This window comes from Lepisma saccharinum, chromosome 10, assembly GCF_977018435.1.
Source record: "Lepisma saccharinum chromosome 10, izLepSacc3.1, whole genome shotgun sequence".
In the NCBI taxonomy this organism is placed as follows: Eukaryota; Metazoa; Arthropoda; class Insecta; order Zygentoma; family Lepismatidae; genus Lepisma; species Lepisma saccharinum.
In genome coordinates this window covers 85,405,138-85,421,276 of record NC_139238.1, presented here as the reverse complement: position 1 = coordinate 85,421,276, position 16,139 = coordinate 85,405,138, and the positions used below count along the sequence as shown (strand labels likewise).

General features: G+C 40.0%; 1 protein-coding gene across 1 annotated transcript in view; it reads left to right on the top strand.

Annotated features, from left to right (window-relative positions):
* LOC145994005 (uncharacterized) overlaps window positions 1–16,139 on the top strand; it is a 202,546-nt gene that overhangs the window by 108,958 nt on the left and 77,449 nt on the right. Inside the window, exon 2 of the mRNA XM_083130070.1 lies at window positions 15,688–15,822. Coding sequence (XP_082986196.1) covers window positions 15,688–15,822 — 135 coding nt within the window. The remainder of the gene's footprint in view (window positions 1–15,687; window positions 15,823–16,139) is intronic.

Below are 16,139 nucleotides of genomic sequence, written 5' to 3'. Positions count from 1 at the left end.
GAATATTTGCATGGTTAGGTCGTCAACCCTCCACGCCCTGCCTCCAACATAGAGGTTAATTTGATCTAGGGGTTGGTTGTTTTTACAGAGCTGCAGAGTCCATCCTACCCTAGGTTTTATGTGAGTTTTCCTTCTCCTAGACCTTGCGGTAGCCAAACTCCTCTGTATAAGGTAGCACAGACAATACTGAAGGAGGAAATGTATATAGAAAATGATAACATTTAGAAGATAGATTGGGAAAATATGAAAATGACTATGATGTTCTTTCCTAGATGTGGTCCAAATAGTTCGCAACGTTTGACCCCAAGCAAATAGGAAAAGTAGAATAGAAACAACACAATATAGCAAAACCAGGAGAAGCTAAGAAATATTTCATCTCCACATGGTAAATGCACAATATTTCCTATGCTTTCCATCTGAGCTTTGACCAGTTTCTTTCACGCGGTTCAAAGTACTGTACACCTGTGTACGTAGTCGCCCGAAAAAACTCCTGCACTGGGTAAAAATACCTTAGAAAGGGCTTCGACATGAATAAAAGATACTTGAAAAGTGGTTAAAGTATAACCGTCTGACATAACCTAACCTAAAAGTTATAACAAAATTGCTACATGGCTACGGGTCTCCACGATTATAAGTCGAGGTCTGACCATGAGAATCTAAGCAGTACCTACTACATTTTTCGTTGCATTGGTTTTTATAAGGGAGAGAAATATATAATGTAACTAGCTGATTATCTGGCGTTGCCTGGGTATTTATTTATCCCAATCTTCTATTATACAGGAAAATAATTAATTCTAACTATAGTGTAAAATGTTACTAATTTTATTTACACGTATTTAAAAGTATAAGCACAGTATACAAATTATAAAGTAAAATATTTTACAAATTCACTATAATATTAATTTAACTCAAAACTTGACTATAAACAACATTCTTACTTCCACCTCCAGGAGCAAGAATAAATAATTTGAACGGCATTGGGAGTGTCACTATTCATCTAAGCGACCCTGAAAACTATGGATTCCATACTAAAATCTGTCGTTTTACATGTCACCCCTTCCCACCCCCACCCGGGTGCCAGGGCTGTCTTGGAGTTGAACGGCATTGGGAGTGTCACTATTCATCTTAGCGACCCCGAAAACTACGGATTCCATACTAAAATCGGTCGTTTTACATGTCACCCCTTCCCACACAACCCCACCCCTAGGGGTGCGAGGGGTGTCGTGGAGTTGAACGGCATTGGGAGTGTCACTATTCATCTTAGCGACCCCGACAACTATGGATTCCACACTAATATCGGTCGTTTTCGATTATTTTTACATGTCACCCCTTCCCACCCCCACCCCTAGGGGTGCCAGAGGTGTCTTACCTTCACAGTATTTCTTTCCAGATTGTAAGTGATATGTGTACCAAGTTTGGTTGAAATTGCTCCAGGCGTTCGAGAGTTATGCCAGAATAAACATATATACATACATCCATTTTTATTGGATAGATTGAAATTATCAAGATAATACCGTTAATTGGATTAGATTTTTGTTAATTGGCGTCCCTTTTTCCCATTTTCGCCTAATCGCAACGATGAGAATGATGTGATGAAATTGATGAAGAGATACTCACAAAGAACACCCATGCCGGGATTCGACCACGGCGCGCTGTGTTAACCACGCCACGTCGGATATCACGACGAGGTAAATGTTTCTAAATGTTTGTCAAATTTTAATTATTTAACCTCTCAGTTGGCACCACTTCTCTTTCAGCCTATGCCCTTCAGCCCTTACCTGCAAACAAACCGAGGCGACCTTCAGTGAACAAACGATCCGCTAGCCTTTCGATATTATCGCGCATCACATGACTTTCGCATTTTCAACCCCGTTTCTTAGTAAGATCCCGTGCATGATGCATTAGAAGAGTGCATGTGTGAATGTGTGTTCATAGTGAAAGCGTTGATGATCATCTGAAGAGACACGCAGAACCACTCAAGGAATCACGCTTATCCACAAACGCAAACTCTAGATTATTTTCTGTTACATGAATAATTACAGGTTGATTGGATTACAAGAGGCAGGCTGTAGGGATTGTATCAAAACGAGACGAGACTTAGCTGTATCTCCGCACTTTCTCCTTTTTTTGTCTCGATTTTATAAATATCCCTCGATTTATAAACATGTCTCGAAATATATAGTAGAAACAATACGTACATCGTTTTACTGCACAATCCTTCACGGCATATAGATGACATTAAAGCAAACAACGTTTCTTAATAATGTGTTTCTGTTCGATGCTTCGCTTCGACGCTACGGACCCTCTAAAAACTGATTCTTATCCGGAATATATACATCTGTGCTTCACAGGTTCACAGACACCACTAATGCACTAATAAATTGACTTTCCAATTACGTATTATCGCATAAATTTGGTTTAAGTAAAGTAAGCCTGCACGGAGAACCTTCAACCCCCTTCATCCCAAATCTCGAAATCTTAGAACCTTTCGAGAACTCACTGGCGATGAGAGTGATGTTAGCTCTCGAAAGCTGGAAACCATTCTAGAATTGACTTTTACCCTGAAGATGAGAGTGAGATGTTGTAAAATAGAACTGTTTAAGAGAAGGGAGAGAGAGATTAAAAATAAGCAATAGAGAAAGGACTGTGGAAAGAAGATAAATGAAAACGACCGAGAGATGATAAAATAAAACGAAAGAAAGAAAGATGGATAGATGAATGAAAGAAAACATGTCTGTGCGTGTATGTGTGTTTGAGAGAAGAGGAAAGGAAAAACTGGAAGTATGTTGTAAAATGTACTAAGAAAGACGAAAACTTAGAAAGAAAGACGACATAAAGAGAGAAAAAAGAAAAAGTATTAAAACAATTGAATAAGAAACATTTTTCGTCTTATAGGATGGGTCAGTGACCTTCTTAACTCTCCTTCTGGGCGTCCATGAATGAAACACGAAGAAGCAATACCTTAGAAAGAGAGCTTTACCAATGGAATGATAGTTGGGTCTCCCCTGTTGCACAAGTTATCCACAACAGAGCAATAGTCCTGTGACGTGCCACGAATGAAACACTTGATGATACACGTTTCCATGTGGAAAATTACTCTCAGCCTTCATCTCAGTATGTTAGGTAGATAAGTTTAATGCTTTGATGTAGTGACGTCACAGGCCGAAGGCCGAGTAAACTGTAGCAGATTAGTTGCGCAATATGTGAGACCTACATGAATTATAATTGGCTGCTAAATATTCACCCCATTCCATGAGGAAAAAACCTGTGTTTTTCTCCTGCTTCTACTTCTGTTTCTTGTCATTCTACTCTATGCTTTGTGGTTGACCACCTCTGCAGACTTTATGTTCCTCACTATTGAGAACAATTACCAGCAACTTTGCTGTTGTTGACTGTATATAAGCCGAGCTTCCGTGGAGTACTGGTTAGCAGACCGTGCTACGACGCCAGGGGTCCCGGGTTCAGTCAAATAACCCAAATCAATCAAATAATTCACTGTATATAAAAAAATAAATCTATCCCACTATGCACCATGCTAAGACAGTGTGAAAGGCAAAACCTCATACATTCTCGACCTTATATTCACTGGAGGTGACGTCATCAATACCACTTCAAACCACCATACCCCTTAACTGTCGATGCGAGGGACTAGGTAGGACCCGCAGACATTTTTCCATCGTGTACCACCACGAGAATCGAACCTGGGTTTACCGCGTGACAGTCAGGCGCCCTACCGCGTGAACCACCGCGGCTTAATATTAACGAACCATGCCACGACCACACTACCGTAAACGCTACTCTAACATGTGTGGTTCTACCATATAATATCTTGAAACCGAAAATATATTCCGGCAGCAACTCACCTCGCACGTCGGTTCAATAAATACAAATTTCGTTGATAAAGTCCAGCTGTGCGGTACGTCTCACAACTCCGGATCGAACGGGGGGGATGATTTTGTAACGTTATAGCCCACGCCACCCGCGAAAATACCTGTGGAGCGAAATGCACGCGCTGGGTTTTTAGCTCAATTTATTGTCTCTTCAGCGACCCGTGTCGCCCTCTCTCGCCCAATATGTGCGTAATAACTTATAATGCAGTCCGCGGACGATCGCTGGGTTCCTGGCTGCGGATTGAAATTAATGGCTCGGGGCATAGCTCACTGCGGCAGCACTGCAGTTCGAAGGTATGTACGAGTTCGACGTCGACGGAATTTTGTGCATGCATGGTTTTTTTTGGTTGGTTTTTCTCCCCTAATCGGCCAGTGCCAGCCACAGTGTTTTGTTTTCCCTGCGTCGGCTGAATACCGTGATAAAACCCGTTCCTGCGACAAATCATACAGTTGGAACGATCCCTGTTCGGGCGCCACTTGGCATATACGAAAGGCGTGTTGACAGCTAACAAAATTTTTAATGGTCGTACTACGACCATTGGACCTGGTCCGCGGCTATAAATTGGTGTAAATGCGGCAATCGCTTTGTGTAATCGATATGCACAAAGGTTTTTGACGCTGTTATTGCGGAGAGCGCGCTACCTGTCGGACAACGTTGGAACTAGTAAGGGGGTTGTGTGCGACCCGCTTCGTGATAATATGTTGCAGAAACTCTAATGGTGCCTGGAAGCACCTGTTCTGATATTTCTGTGCCTATTTTTTCATATCAGATGCTTCTCTCTGTGCTTTAAAGCTCTTCGCGCTTTTTAATATGTATTCCCCCTTTACATTTCTTATTTATCAGATTTCGGACTTCATCTTCTTCCCTAATCCGTTATTTTGCTCTCTTTTCAATATTCTTTATCTTATCTATATCCTGAATTCAAATTTAGTGCGTCGTCTCCTTCTATTCAAGGTGTGCCGGGTTCGATACCCGGTGTGGTTCGCATCCCGCTTTAAATTGTAGGTCCACTCACCATTAGCCTAACTGTGAATAAATTGCACTTAAAAAACAAACTCAGATAAACAAATAACCACTCTTATGTATTCAGAAATAAGGTTTCGGCGCTAATCAAGGGGGACGCGCCGGTTTGGCGCCCCATGCGGTCGCCCGGGCTTTAAGCCGCTCCTGCATATAGTTTCGGCTACAGCCGGATTGCGCACACTTTTCCGGTTTTATCAGTGATATCTGAAAAGCCGTTGACAAGCTGTCACAATGTACAGGAATGCGCACAAAAAGATGAGGCGATGTTGTCAGATGTAAAAGCTGTTCTCACTTCTGTTGTGTTTGTTTGTTTGTTTGTTTGTTTGTGTGTGTGTGGACTTACACGTGTTTTTGCAGTCATTAACCTAACCTAACCTAACCTAACTTTTGAGTTTGAGTAAATTGGTATGATTTACTATTTTATTTCTAATTTCTCTCTCTCTCTCTCTCTCTCTCTCTCTCTTCTTGTCTAAAGAATAAAACAGTTTTCGGCAGAGACTTTAAAGCTATAAAAGTGGCAACGTTCGATCAAAATCTGTGCGCAAAACAGATCAGTGAGATTTGTGCGCAATCCTGGATCTAAAGTGTGCGCAATTCGGTTACGGCGATAGTTTCCCCTGAGTATCGAAAATTATGAATCCCAGGGGGTGCAGAAACCAGATGGGGGATTCCTCCTCATCCCCCTATATTATACATTCACGCACTTACGCACATGACTCCTACTCCCAACCACTTTCCAATTACGGCACTGCTCGACCACTGAGCAGAAGGAAATTCACATTAGTTGCCGTGGGTCTTTGGTGTGTCAACAGATGGCAGACATCTTTTTAGATTTAATATCGGTGGTTATTTCGAAATGCAAACATAGATATTTACAGTTCTGTTAGCTGGAAAATAGAAATATTTTCTCTCACATGAAAATAATGTTACTACGTTTAGATCTTCAAGCTGAATATACGACATGCTAGCGCGTCCCTCGCTTCTTATGATAGAAGCAGAGAGCCCAGCGCTTGAGTTCAGTTCAATATCCAGTTTCATTGGAAACTGTTTATCGTAAGATGTTCTATTTCTTGAATTTACTTTATTGCTGGGCAATAAAATTAAAATTTAGTACCTATTTTGTAATTTAGATATTTGTATGTGTCTTGCTAGGCCCACCCAGCTCCTACGAAACGCTAAAAGCAAATGCTGTAAGCCTGGCCCTCCTAACCTAACCACATATGCCTTATTAGGAGTCATGCCCGTTTCGCCCAGTACCGAAGAACTTGTTTCATTGGCCCAAGTACAGCGCCTTGAATAACGTAGTGTCGGAAACGACCCAAGAAACTGGTTCCCCAGACGGATGAGAAACATAGATGGCAGTGCGATCAGTGTCCGTGCTAATTTTCTTATGAAAGTAATGCGGCTTTGTTAGTTTTTGGAATATATTGTGTAGATTTGTTTGTCTTGAAAGGTGGCACGTGAATTGATGAAAACAGTTATATTTGTGGAGTGATTTTCAGTCACGAAATGGCATTAATTTGGAAAGAAAAGTAAAATAAAATGAATAAATAAATAGCATGCGTGCGTAACACAAGAAGAAACATTGCAATGTGATTCCGGACGTCAGGTCTTGGACTGTGTATTAGAGTTTATTTTTCTATGTTATTAGAATATAAATAGTATCCTGAGAGATATTTCATACCGAGGCGACAAACCACAAGTGTCGCTTGAAAGCGAGCAGTCGGAAATCAATGCAGCCTTTCGAGCCGTAGGGACACAAGCTCTGACTGCACCGTTTTCTCAAGGAGATTTTACCACGCGACACGCGACAAACGATACGAGGATTTCACACCAAAGCGACACGAGTCATTCGGTCCAAGGCAACTTTCATACCGAAGCGACACATGTTGCTTGGAAAGGAGCCAATCAAGAGCAACATTTCACATCGTAGCGGCATGACGGGAAAAACAGGCCAGCGTTCGGTTGGTGAAATCCTCAAGCGATAAGTGTCGCGTGCCGCTTGTCGCTTTGGTGCGCAATCTCACTAAAGCAAGACACTCATTGCATCGCGTATGCGCGAACAACAAACCACGGCAACATGTTGCAAGCTATTGAGGAAATGGCCCAGTTTGAGCGACGCAGAAGCGACAAAACGACACTTTTGGCTTATCGTGTCGCCTAGATCTGTAGTTGTAATGTGCGGTTGATCGTGTCGCCTATCTGTTGTTCGCAAGCAACGCTTGCTAATAGACTGAAGGCACCATGTCGCTTGTCACTTAGTTGGGAACTCCCCCTGTAGCGCGTCGGTGAATACGCCATATGAACGTGTCGTTTGCTATTTGGACCCTCATGTGCAATGAATGCTATTTTACAGTCTGGAAGTGTGTGTCGCTAGTGTGACAGTGTGAACATCCCGTGACGCTTGTCCCATTGGTTTGAAAGTTGCCTTACACTCATGTCGATGGCACTAAGAAAGTTTTGTGGGGTTCCCCTTGTCGTTTCATGCAATCATCATTATCATCATCGCCGCGATTAGTTTAAAGCGGAAGAAAAGAGACAGTAAATATAAAAAATACAATTGCTTCAGTGTGTATATCTTTAAAAGAAATGATGATGATCATAATAATAATGAACCTAATTCATACACAAAAATTTAGTTACCAAGAGCATTCCAAGCGTATTTTTTCTCCCGTATTATTAACGAAAGTATGACGATAACAGGACGTGGTCGACTGTATAGAATGTTCGTTAATATCTTCGCGACCACTGTACCAAATATCATAGCAATTATCACATTCATAGAAATGCTTCATGTAAAAGAATCAGACGTTACAGCGAAAACTCCATTTACTCCCATTATAAGCAGACGAATACCAAGCACCGGGTTCAACACCAGCGCCTCTAGCGGATCATTTTCGAGTGGATCCAGCCAGAGAGCGCAAAACCGTACCGTTTTCCACACTACGTTATTCAAGGCGCTGTAGCCCAAGTGATAATTCGCGCCAGAACGGAAGTACCGTTTCGCCCGTTACCGTTTCGCTCAGAGGGAAATGTGAAAGTAAAAATTCCCAATCGTTTTGAGATGTAGACAAATCATCTGGAGAACACATCTAACCTAACCTCACTGGCTAATACTATTGTTGATATTGTGTTTGTACTGTGTATTCTTATGTACATGTATCTGTATTTCGGTTATTAATGCATTAAACAATGGGACAAGGACCCCCTTCCCCTTTGGAAGCCACACCTCATTATTTGGCTTTCTACTTTCACATTTCCCTTCACATTCAAACCATCTTTGAAAAATTCCCTCTGGGCGAAACGGCACTTCCATTCTGGCGAGTGTTATCACTTAGGCCAATAAAACAAGTTCTTCGGTACTGGGCGAAACTTGAATGGGCGAAACGGGAAGGCACGCATTATTAGACCTACGCGGAATTGTTAGTTTAGGAGGGCCAGGTTTAGAGCTCTTAGTATTTAGTTTTAGCGTTTGGTTTAGGCTGCTATTTTCTGGATTTCGGACCGACAGCACTGCTGCTTCATTTCAAGTAACTCTCCTCAAGTTGCTGGGCCAGCACCGACATTTTGAGTACTTTAACCAGGAATCGAACCCGGGACCGTTCGCACCAAAGGTGAGATCGGAAATCATTTGGCTACTCGGGAAGGATATATACTATGTGTATGTATGCATCTATACATATATACGTATTATATATGAACCGGTCAGACCAAGAAGGTAAAAATTCCACTTTTTGAACAAAATGGGCCGAATACTCTGAATACATATCAGAGCTAAAATAATGTTTTTTTTAAAACAAACCACTTATGGAATATTGTTACTATGGTTATGATGAATAAGTTTGTAATTGTAAATTTCTTCATCCGGCTTTTAGTTTTGGTTTCTATGAAGTTTTTTTTTTTATTTCCCGAAAGTAAGGTTGAGTGGAATATTTTCTTTCTTGGTCTCACCGATTCATATATATATATATATAAATTAGGGAGCGGAAGTTGATGAAATGTCATCTTTTTTCTGACATCTCGGACACAATGCCCATTAAATATACACAATATTACACTTCGTCTAGAACCCGAAAAAGGTCATTTTAAAGTGCAATTTTTCAAATTTTCAGGTTTTAGGTCATTCTCCCCAATTTTCGGCGTTTTCCCGTCATTTTTCGCAATATTCGGTGTATTGTTTCATCATATTTTGTCACTTCTTTCATTTTGGTAATATTCTTGAGTCTTTTCACCAAGGTGAACATAGGCCCATATATATATCTCGCAGGATTGCAATTTACGAGCAAAAGAAATGCTGAACTGGTGACAGTCTTTTGTTGTGTCGGGGAGAACCACCAGATGCCCGTCTGGGGCAAACTCAGATATTTCAAACAATTTCTGATGTTAAAAATTACTTTCCCGACGTACTTTTTCCTGGGGGGGCGTGTCTAAGAACTCTTTCCCGGATGCGTCCCTGATTTTGGATTCCCTATTTTTTATACAATTTGTTAAATTTCTAAGCAAAAATTGTCTTACATTGATCGTGATAATTTCAGTGCCACAGAAACACACCACACTAAATCACCAGGCATAATGCGGGAAATTAATGCATTTTACACCAATTCATTTAGTCTATACGACTCTTTCATTAAATTGTTTTAAAATTATTCGGTTGATTCCATTGGAAATCCTCGTTGCATATTTTAATTGAATGTGCATGTGGTATCATTTGGTGCCTTTAAAAAAATGCATCCTTTTCATTTACATTTTTAACCTGAAACTAACAAATTTAATGGTAATTTTTTGCATTTTTTACGTCATTTTTTCCCATTTTTAAGGACATTCTATAGGTCATATACCTATATTTTTTAGGTCATCAACTTTCGCTCCTTATATATAATGTGTGTATGTGAGAGTGTATGTGTGTGTGTGTGTGTACAGAGAGAGACAAAGAGAGACAGATAAAATAATTTGTAGAATCGAGAGGGAAAGATAAGAAAGAGGAATCTAAGCAGTAGACAGAAGTGACGGCTCTGAAGGAATAATTAACAAAAGAAGAAGGAGAAGTAATAAAATAGAAATAGATTCAAAGACATAGGAAAGAAAGCGTAAAACTAGATAAAGAAAGACAAGAACAGGATATTCGGAATGAAATAAAATGTAAGATTTAAATTAATACTTGAGAATTTTTCCAGTGATAGGGGCAAGTGATTACTCTTAACCCTCCCCGGGTGGCGCAAATGTCTGTGAAAGCGTGAAAGCTTAGTATTGTGTGATAGGTAGAATTTCATTGTCAAAATCTCACAAATGTACTTATTTATTGAAAGCTCCTGTGCGCAGGACAGGAGCTAAGCTAGGAAAAGAATTTCGGCAGAAGAACAAAATATAGGAAGGATCATGTAAACTTACACATACACCTGTTGTGATTGGCGATTAGTCGCCGCAGCCCCGTTAACCGCAATAACGTCGTTCCCTGTTGTTTAATTCTAGCGTCGCACAGGTAACTAATCTGGAAGTGTGGTTGCATATTGACGGGAAACAAAATTTACTCTGCAAACACACAAATCCACTCTATATGGAAATTCCTTCCTGATTGCAGGGGAACACAGTGGATGTAGCTGCACATACCATTAGTCTGTCTCGGTGTTGTTTACCGAGAGAGAGAGAGAGTAATAGAAAAACATGAGAAGCAGATAGATAAGAATAAAGAGATGGGAAGATATAAAACACAGGAAAAGATAGACAGAGAAAAAATAGAAGAACACAGGATTATGTAGAGAATTGGATACGCTGAAACAGAGAGAGAAAATAAATCACGGAGAAAGAATGAAATATGAACACAGATGAAAGATAGAAATAGAGAAAGGTAAAGACAGTGGCAAAATAGGACTAGATAGAAAAAAATAAGAATGGAAATGAAGATGGAAATACGGACAAAAAGATAGGAACAAAGGAAGATGGAGAAAAGTTTATGCAATAAGCAAGACTAGAAATCGTGTCACGATTAAGAGAAGGGTAGAAGTGGCGATTGCTCCCTCCCCCCTCTCTCTCTCGCACTCACTCTCTCTCACACTCTCACTCTCTCTCTCACTCTCACTCTCTCCCTCTCGCACTCTATCTCTCTCGCACACTCTCTCTCTCTCACTGTCTCTCTGTCTCTCTCTCACACACTCTGTCTCTGTCTCTCTTTCTCTCTCTCTCACTCTCTCTCTCTGTCTCTCTCTCACTCTCTCTGTCTCTCTCTCTCTCTCTCTCTCTCTCTCTGAGATGTCAAAAGCTAACAATAATCCTTTCAACAAATCAGGGGAAGATAGTTAAAAAATATCATTCCCCCAAAAGAGATAATTGATAATCCCCCACTGTTATAATCAAATGTAGAGGTTAGTTAACTGTGGTTGGTTTTACGCCGCTTTTCTACAACTTGTGACTAAACGCAACGATGAGAATAAATAATGATTAAGGTGCGATGAAAGCAGGAGCTGTTGGCCCCGTAGCGCACGAGAGCAGTGAAGCTCCAGTAATGTATTGTATTCACGTAACAATGTATTTGCCTTTTCACAATTTTCCGCTAAAATGTCTACATAATGACTAGGTCTCGGGAATTTATGTCCTATAAAACTGTAAAATATGTATGTAATTATGTCATATAAATTGGAAATACAAATATGTCAGAAGAATGCAGAAATATTCCCTGTAAAGCCAAAAATGTGTACAACAGTACTCTCGAATTTCTCCCATACCCGATAGAGTAGAGTAGGGGCTGTAATGTACCGAATGTTATTTTCGCTTTTGACTGATTTTTGTGAAAAGCGAAAAAGGCAAAGAAATGAGTACGAAACTTCTTTACATACCGTGCAAGAATGAGAGAGAACATTTTGCCTCAATAATGTTTGCATGGCTATCAATATGAACTATCTGTTGTGCTAAAGCTACGACGAAAACAATATGAAATAACCGATTATGTGCGAGAGAATTACGAAATTATACAGAAATATGTCTTATTACAACAAAATTGAAGAAATATGTTGTAAAAACGCGAAATTGGTGTCAAAATATGATTTGTCAAGTTTGTCTATTTCGGCTGATTTTCATCAGATATGTAAAGATCTCACCCCAATAATAGATCGGAAGCCAAATGAAAAGTATGTTATAACATAAAGTGCAGGGCCCTAATAAGAACTAATGTATTGTGGGTACAATACGACGGATTTTTATGGCAAGGATTTTTGGCGAGGGGAAATTTTCCCCTGTCCTCCTCAGGATTTCGCACCTACGTATATTGCGGCAACTTTACCTGCATTGGGCACTTTTATAAAGGATGGAACAGAACTCTACCGATAAACTTTCACAGGTTGTTGAGGGATGTTGGCTGAGTGTTTTGAAATGAGGAACCCATACCTTATTACTAGAACTCGGATTTTAGATTTTTTAACCATTTTTTTTTCATTTGCAGGTAAATGAGAAATAAAAAGTTATCTCAGTGTTTTATTAAGAAACTCAACTGATGAAATTTTATGCTGCCTAAAGTAACCTATTTTGCTTGTTAGAACCTATTTTAGGTTTTTGTGCCTAAATCAAACCTTTTTTTAATGTTTTTATATATTTCTTAAGGTTTTGTATTATTTTTACATCACACAGAGGTAACACCATTAAGCCTTGTTTCCATGATATGAAAAAACTCAATATGCTGACCAAGGCAGAAATTTATTTTATTATAAAACATAAACTAAACGTAACGTTTCAACCTTCTAGCAAGGTCTTCTTCAGACTCTGTACCAAGTACAAATGTAACAAGATACAAAACAGGACGATATATATACACACAAGAATACTCCCCTCCAGACTATTCGAAAGTAGTTCTGGAACAAGAGCAAGTAGTGGAAAGGATAAGAGAGAAAGAGGAGAGAAGGAAGAAGAATGAAATTTCTGCCTTCGTCAGCATATTGAGTTTTTCACACAGAGGTATTTGTTCTTTTGGTAAGGAAAAAAATAAATGACTAACTGGTTTGAAACATACTCTCTGCCGATTTCCCTCCCTCTAAGTCCATAATGTTATTGGAAGCTCTAAAGAAAACAAATTTATCTGGCACCACTTTTGCCTGCACCGTCTAAAGTGCAAACTTCTGAGCCGCTTATTTTTGGTGCTTTTTAGCATTCAAATTTGAACCATTGACTAAGCATCTGTTTGAAAATCATTTTCAGCATAAGATGATCCACACAGATAAAAGGCGGGATTTTGTCTGAGAATAATGTGAAAAATATTGTTATGAATTGTGCAGGAAATTAATCATAATTATTTTTTTTCATATCGATAAGTAACTTTTGCTAACAGTACAAGTATTAGTATTACAATAATTATGGCAACACTTTGAAAATGATGCATAGAAATGAAAATTTAGTTAGAATTTTTTTTAACAATTGTACCTAATTAGTATTTTTCAGGATTTTGAACCATTTTAAGTTTTTTGTAACATGCTTCAGGATTTTTTAGTCTAATTTAATATTTTTAGAACATATTTTAGGATTTTAGAATCTATTTTCGAATTATTAGAACCAATTTTAGGAACCAAAAATACATTTTTTTTAAAACCTAAAAATACGAGGGCTTCTTATTAAGTAGTAATTGCATTTCCTTCGTTTGTTCAAACTCTACTACATTTGTGTATGTTTACACTGTACGTAGATTAGTTATTTAACATAAAGTACGACTTTTGTCTTAGGTTTGTTTCTTTACTCATGTAATTTCTTGTATTGTTTGTACCGTTATTCATGATAAAACAAAAGGTGATGAGTAGTTTATTAATTTTTCTTTGTAATCTATGAGAATATACATACCGGGTGTTCCAGAAGTCTTTCCCTGATTACAAACTTTATTCATATCCGCTATACGTAAGGTAGAGATGTGAAAGTGGTGCCAAAATGTTGGAAAACTAACCAAGTTTTTTTGTTGCAGGTTTGAGTAACGTGGCTGTAGTGTAGCAGTGTCAGTGCCCAGAAAACCGGAAATGTGCATAAATCAGGAAAAAGCTCAGCATGTCCTCTGGTATCACGAGACCCGGTCACCAATAACAGTGCAGAGGAACTTTCAAACAACGTATGGAAAGATGCCAGCCGATGTGAAGAGCATTTAGTCGTGGTACAAGTTCACGACCAAGGATCTCTTGCTGACTTACCAAGAAGTGGCCGACCATCAACATCAGCGATTTCAAACAACGAAAAACTTCATCCAAAATATTCTCTTCATGATATCTTACACAAAGGTTTATTGTTTCGTGCATACAAAGTGCAAATTGTACAGGCTTTGTTACCCAATGAAACCAGAGGACACCCTGAGCTTTTTCCTGATTTGTGCACATTTCCGGTTTCCTGGGCACTGACACTGCTACACTACAGCCACGTTACTGAAATCTGCAACAAGAAAACTTGGTTGGTTTTCCAACATTTTGGCACCACTTTCACATCTCTACCTTACATATAGCGGATATGAATAAAGTTTGTAATCAGGGTAAGACTTCTGGGACACCCGTACCTATATAACACGGTCCAGAGGACATAATACAAGAATAACACATCATGATCACATTATTCTGTAATAATAGGTGACCATGGGTTCTTTATTTGAAAACGCTCAACATCCCTGAACAACCTGTGAAAGTTAGTCGGTAGAGTTCTCTGTTCCACCCTGTATAGTGGACCAGAGAGAGGAGTTATGACGTCACTGCATGTAGGTATGTGCATGTTCGATATCAAGACTCCTGCCCTGCCTGTTGAGGCCTTTAAGAATCTAGCAGGTTTTCACTTATCGCACCAAACTACAGCAGTTTCTTGGTCGTCTTCTGACGTCAGACTTCTGCTTTCGTTCTTGGCCTTGTGCCCAGATTGAGTTGGTGTTTTAAGTCCACTTTTGTGCACAGTAAGGCTAATCGGGACTGGACCTACAGTTTAAATTGGAATCCGAACCACTATGTGCCTCCACCGGGTATCAAACCCGGGACCTCTTGATTACAAGGCGACGACGCTACCACTGCGCCATCGGGGTGGCCCCCCTTGTGCTTTGAGATTTAAACCTAACAAGCCTAACCTAGCCAAGAAAGCATTCCGCGCTTAAGATGAAATACGGCGCTTGACCAAGAAGCTGTTTGAATTTGGTGCGATGAGTCATGCCAAAACCAGAGACGCTTTGTCGAAAAGAAAAGTTCGCGCAACAGTTTGAGGACACGGTACTTTTGGGACATGCTGCGCCTCGTACGCTGATGATACTGTTTCTTTCCCTCCTCTCTCTCTCTCTCTTTCCCCTTTACCCACCTGGCCTTACAAACACAATTTATTTATCGCGCTGTAACTTATTTGGCCCGACATCGTCTTTCGGATCCTCACAACATGGCATATTCATGATCCGCTCCCGACGAAAGATACAAACTGCTAACTTACGAGCAGCGTGGTTAATTTAAGCTTCTTCCACGACTCGCCAGGGGGCAGCATTGCAGCGGGATGGCGCCACTTTCGCTCGGCGTGCCCTCTTGCAATTTTTACATTTTGGGATTTTCCGGCCCCCTTTTATAATGAATGTTTTGCTGGACACAAGTTTCCCTTCTGTATTTTTTTCTAAGGCGAGGATTTTGCAATATTTACACACACACCATACTGTACACCTCTTGTATTTTCTCCCCTGTAACATTATCTGCTTCCTTGTTTCGCCGACAAATTATTTTTTTACTCTTTTTTTTCTACTCATTTTTTTGTTTCATTTTCTCACAGCTTCTCATTAATTTCCTGCTTTTTTTTCATTTGCAGGTCCGCAGTGTTCCTTACTCCACCACATAGTTCAGCATTTCGCCATGGGAGGGCAGCACGTTACTCTGTTAGCAGCTTTGGTGTTTGTCGCTGGTGCTGCCACCTCTGATCTCGCTGTGGAAGAACAGGAAGCAGGTTGTGCTTTTATCTTTATTACGGGGAAGAGTCCAAACCAGTGGCGGCGATTAGGTTCCAAAACTACGGGGGGGGGGGGGTGCGCAAGGTGCCAAAACTGGTGGGGGCAAATAAGGTTTAGCATAGTGCTTGGTAAATAAGGTTTAGCATAGTGCGTGAACAAAAGGGGCAAGAAGTGGAGGGCAATTGCCCCCCTCCCCCATAATCGCCGCCACTGCTCCAAGCTTTAATTTGTTTTTGTTCCATATCTAGCAATTCCTGTATGTAGGGTTGCACAAGTTTACTGCATTTTAAGAAGAATCTTTAGGATGCACAAA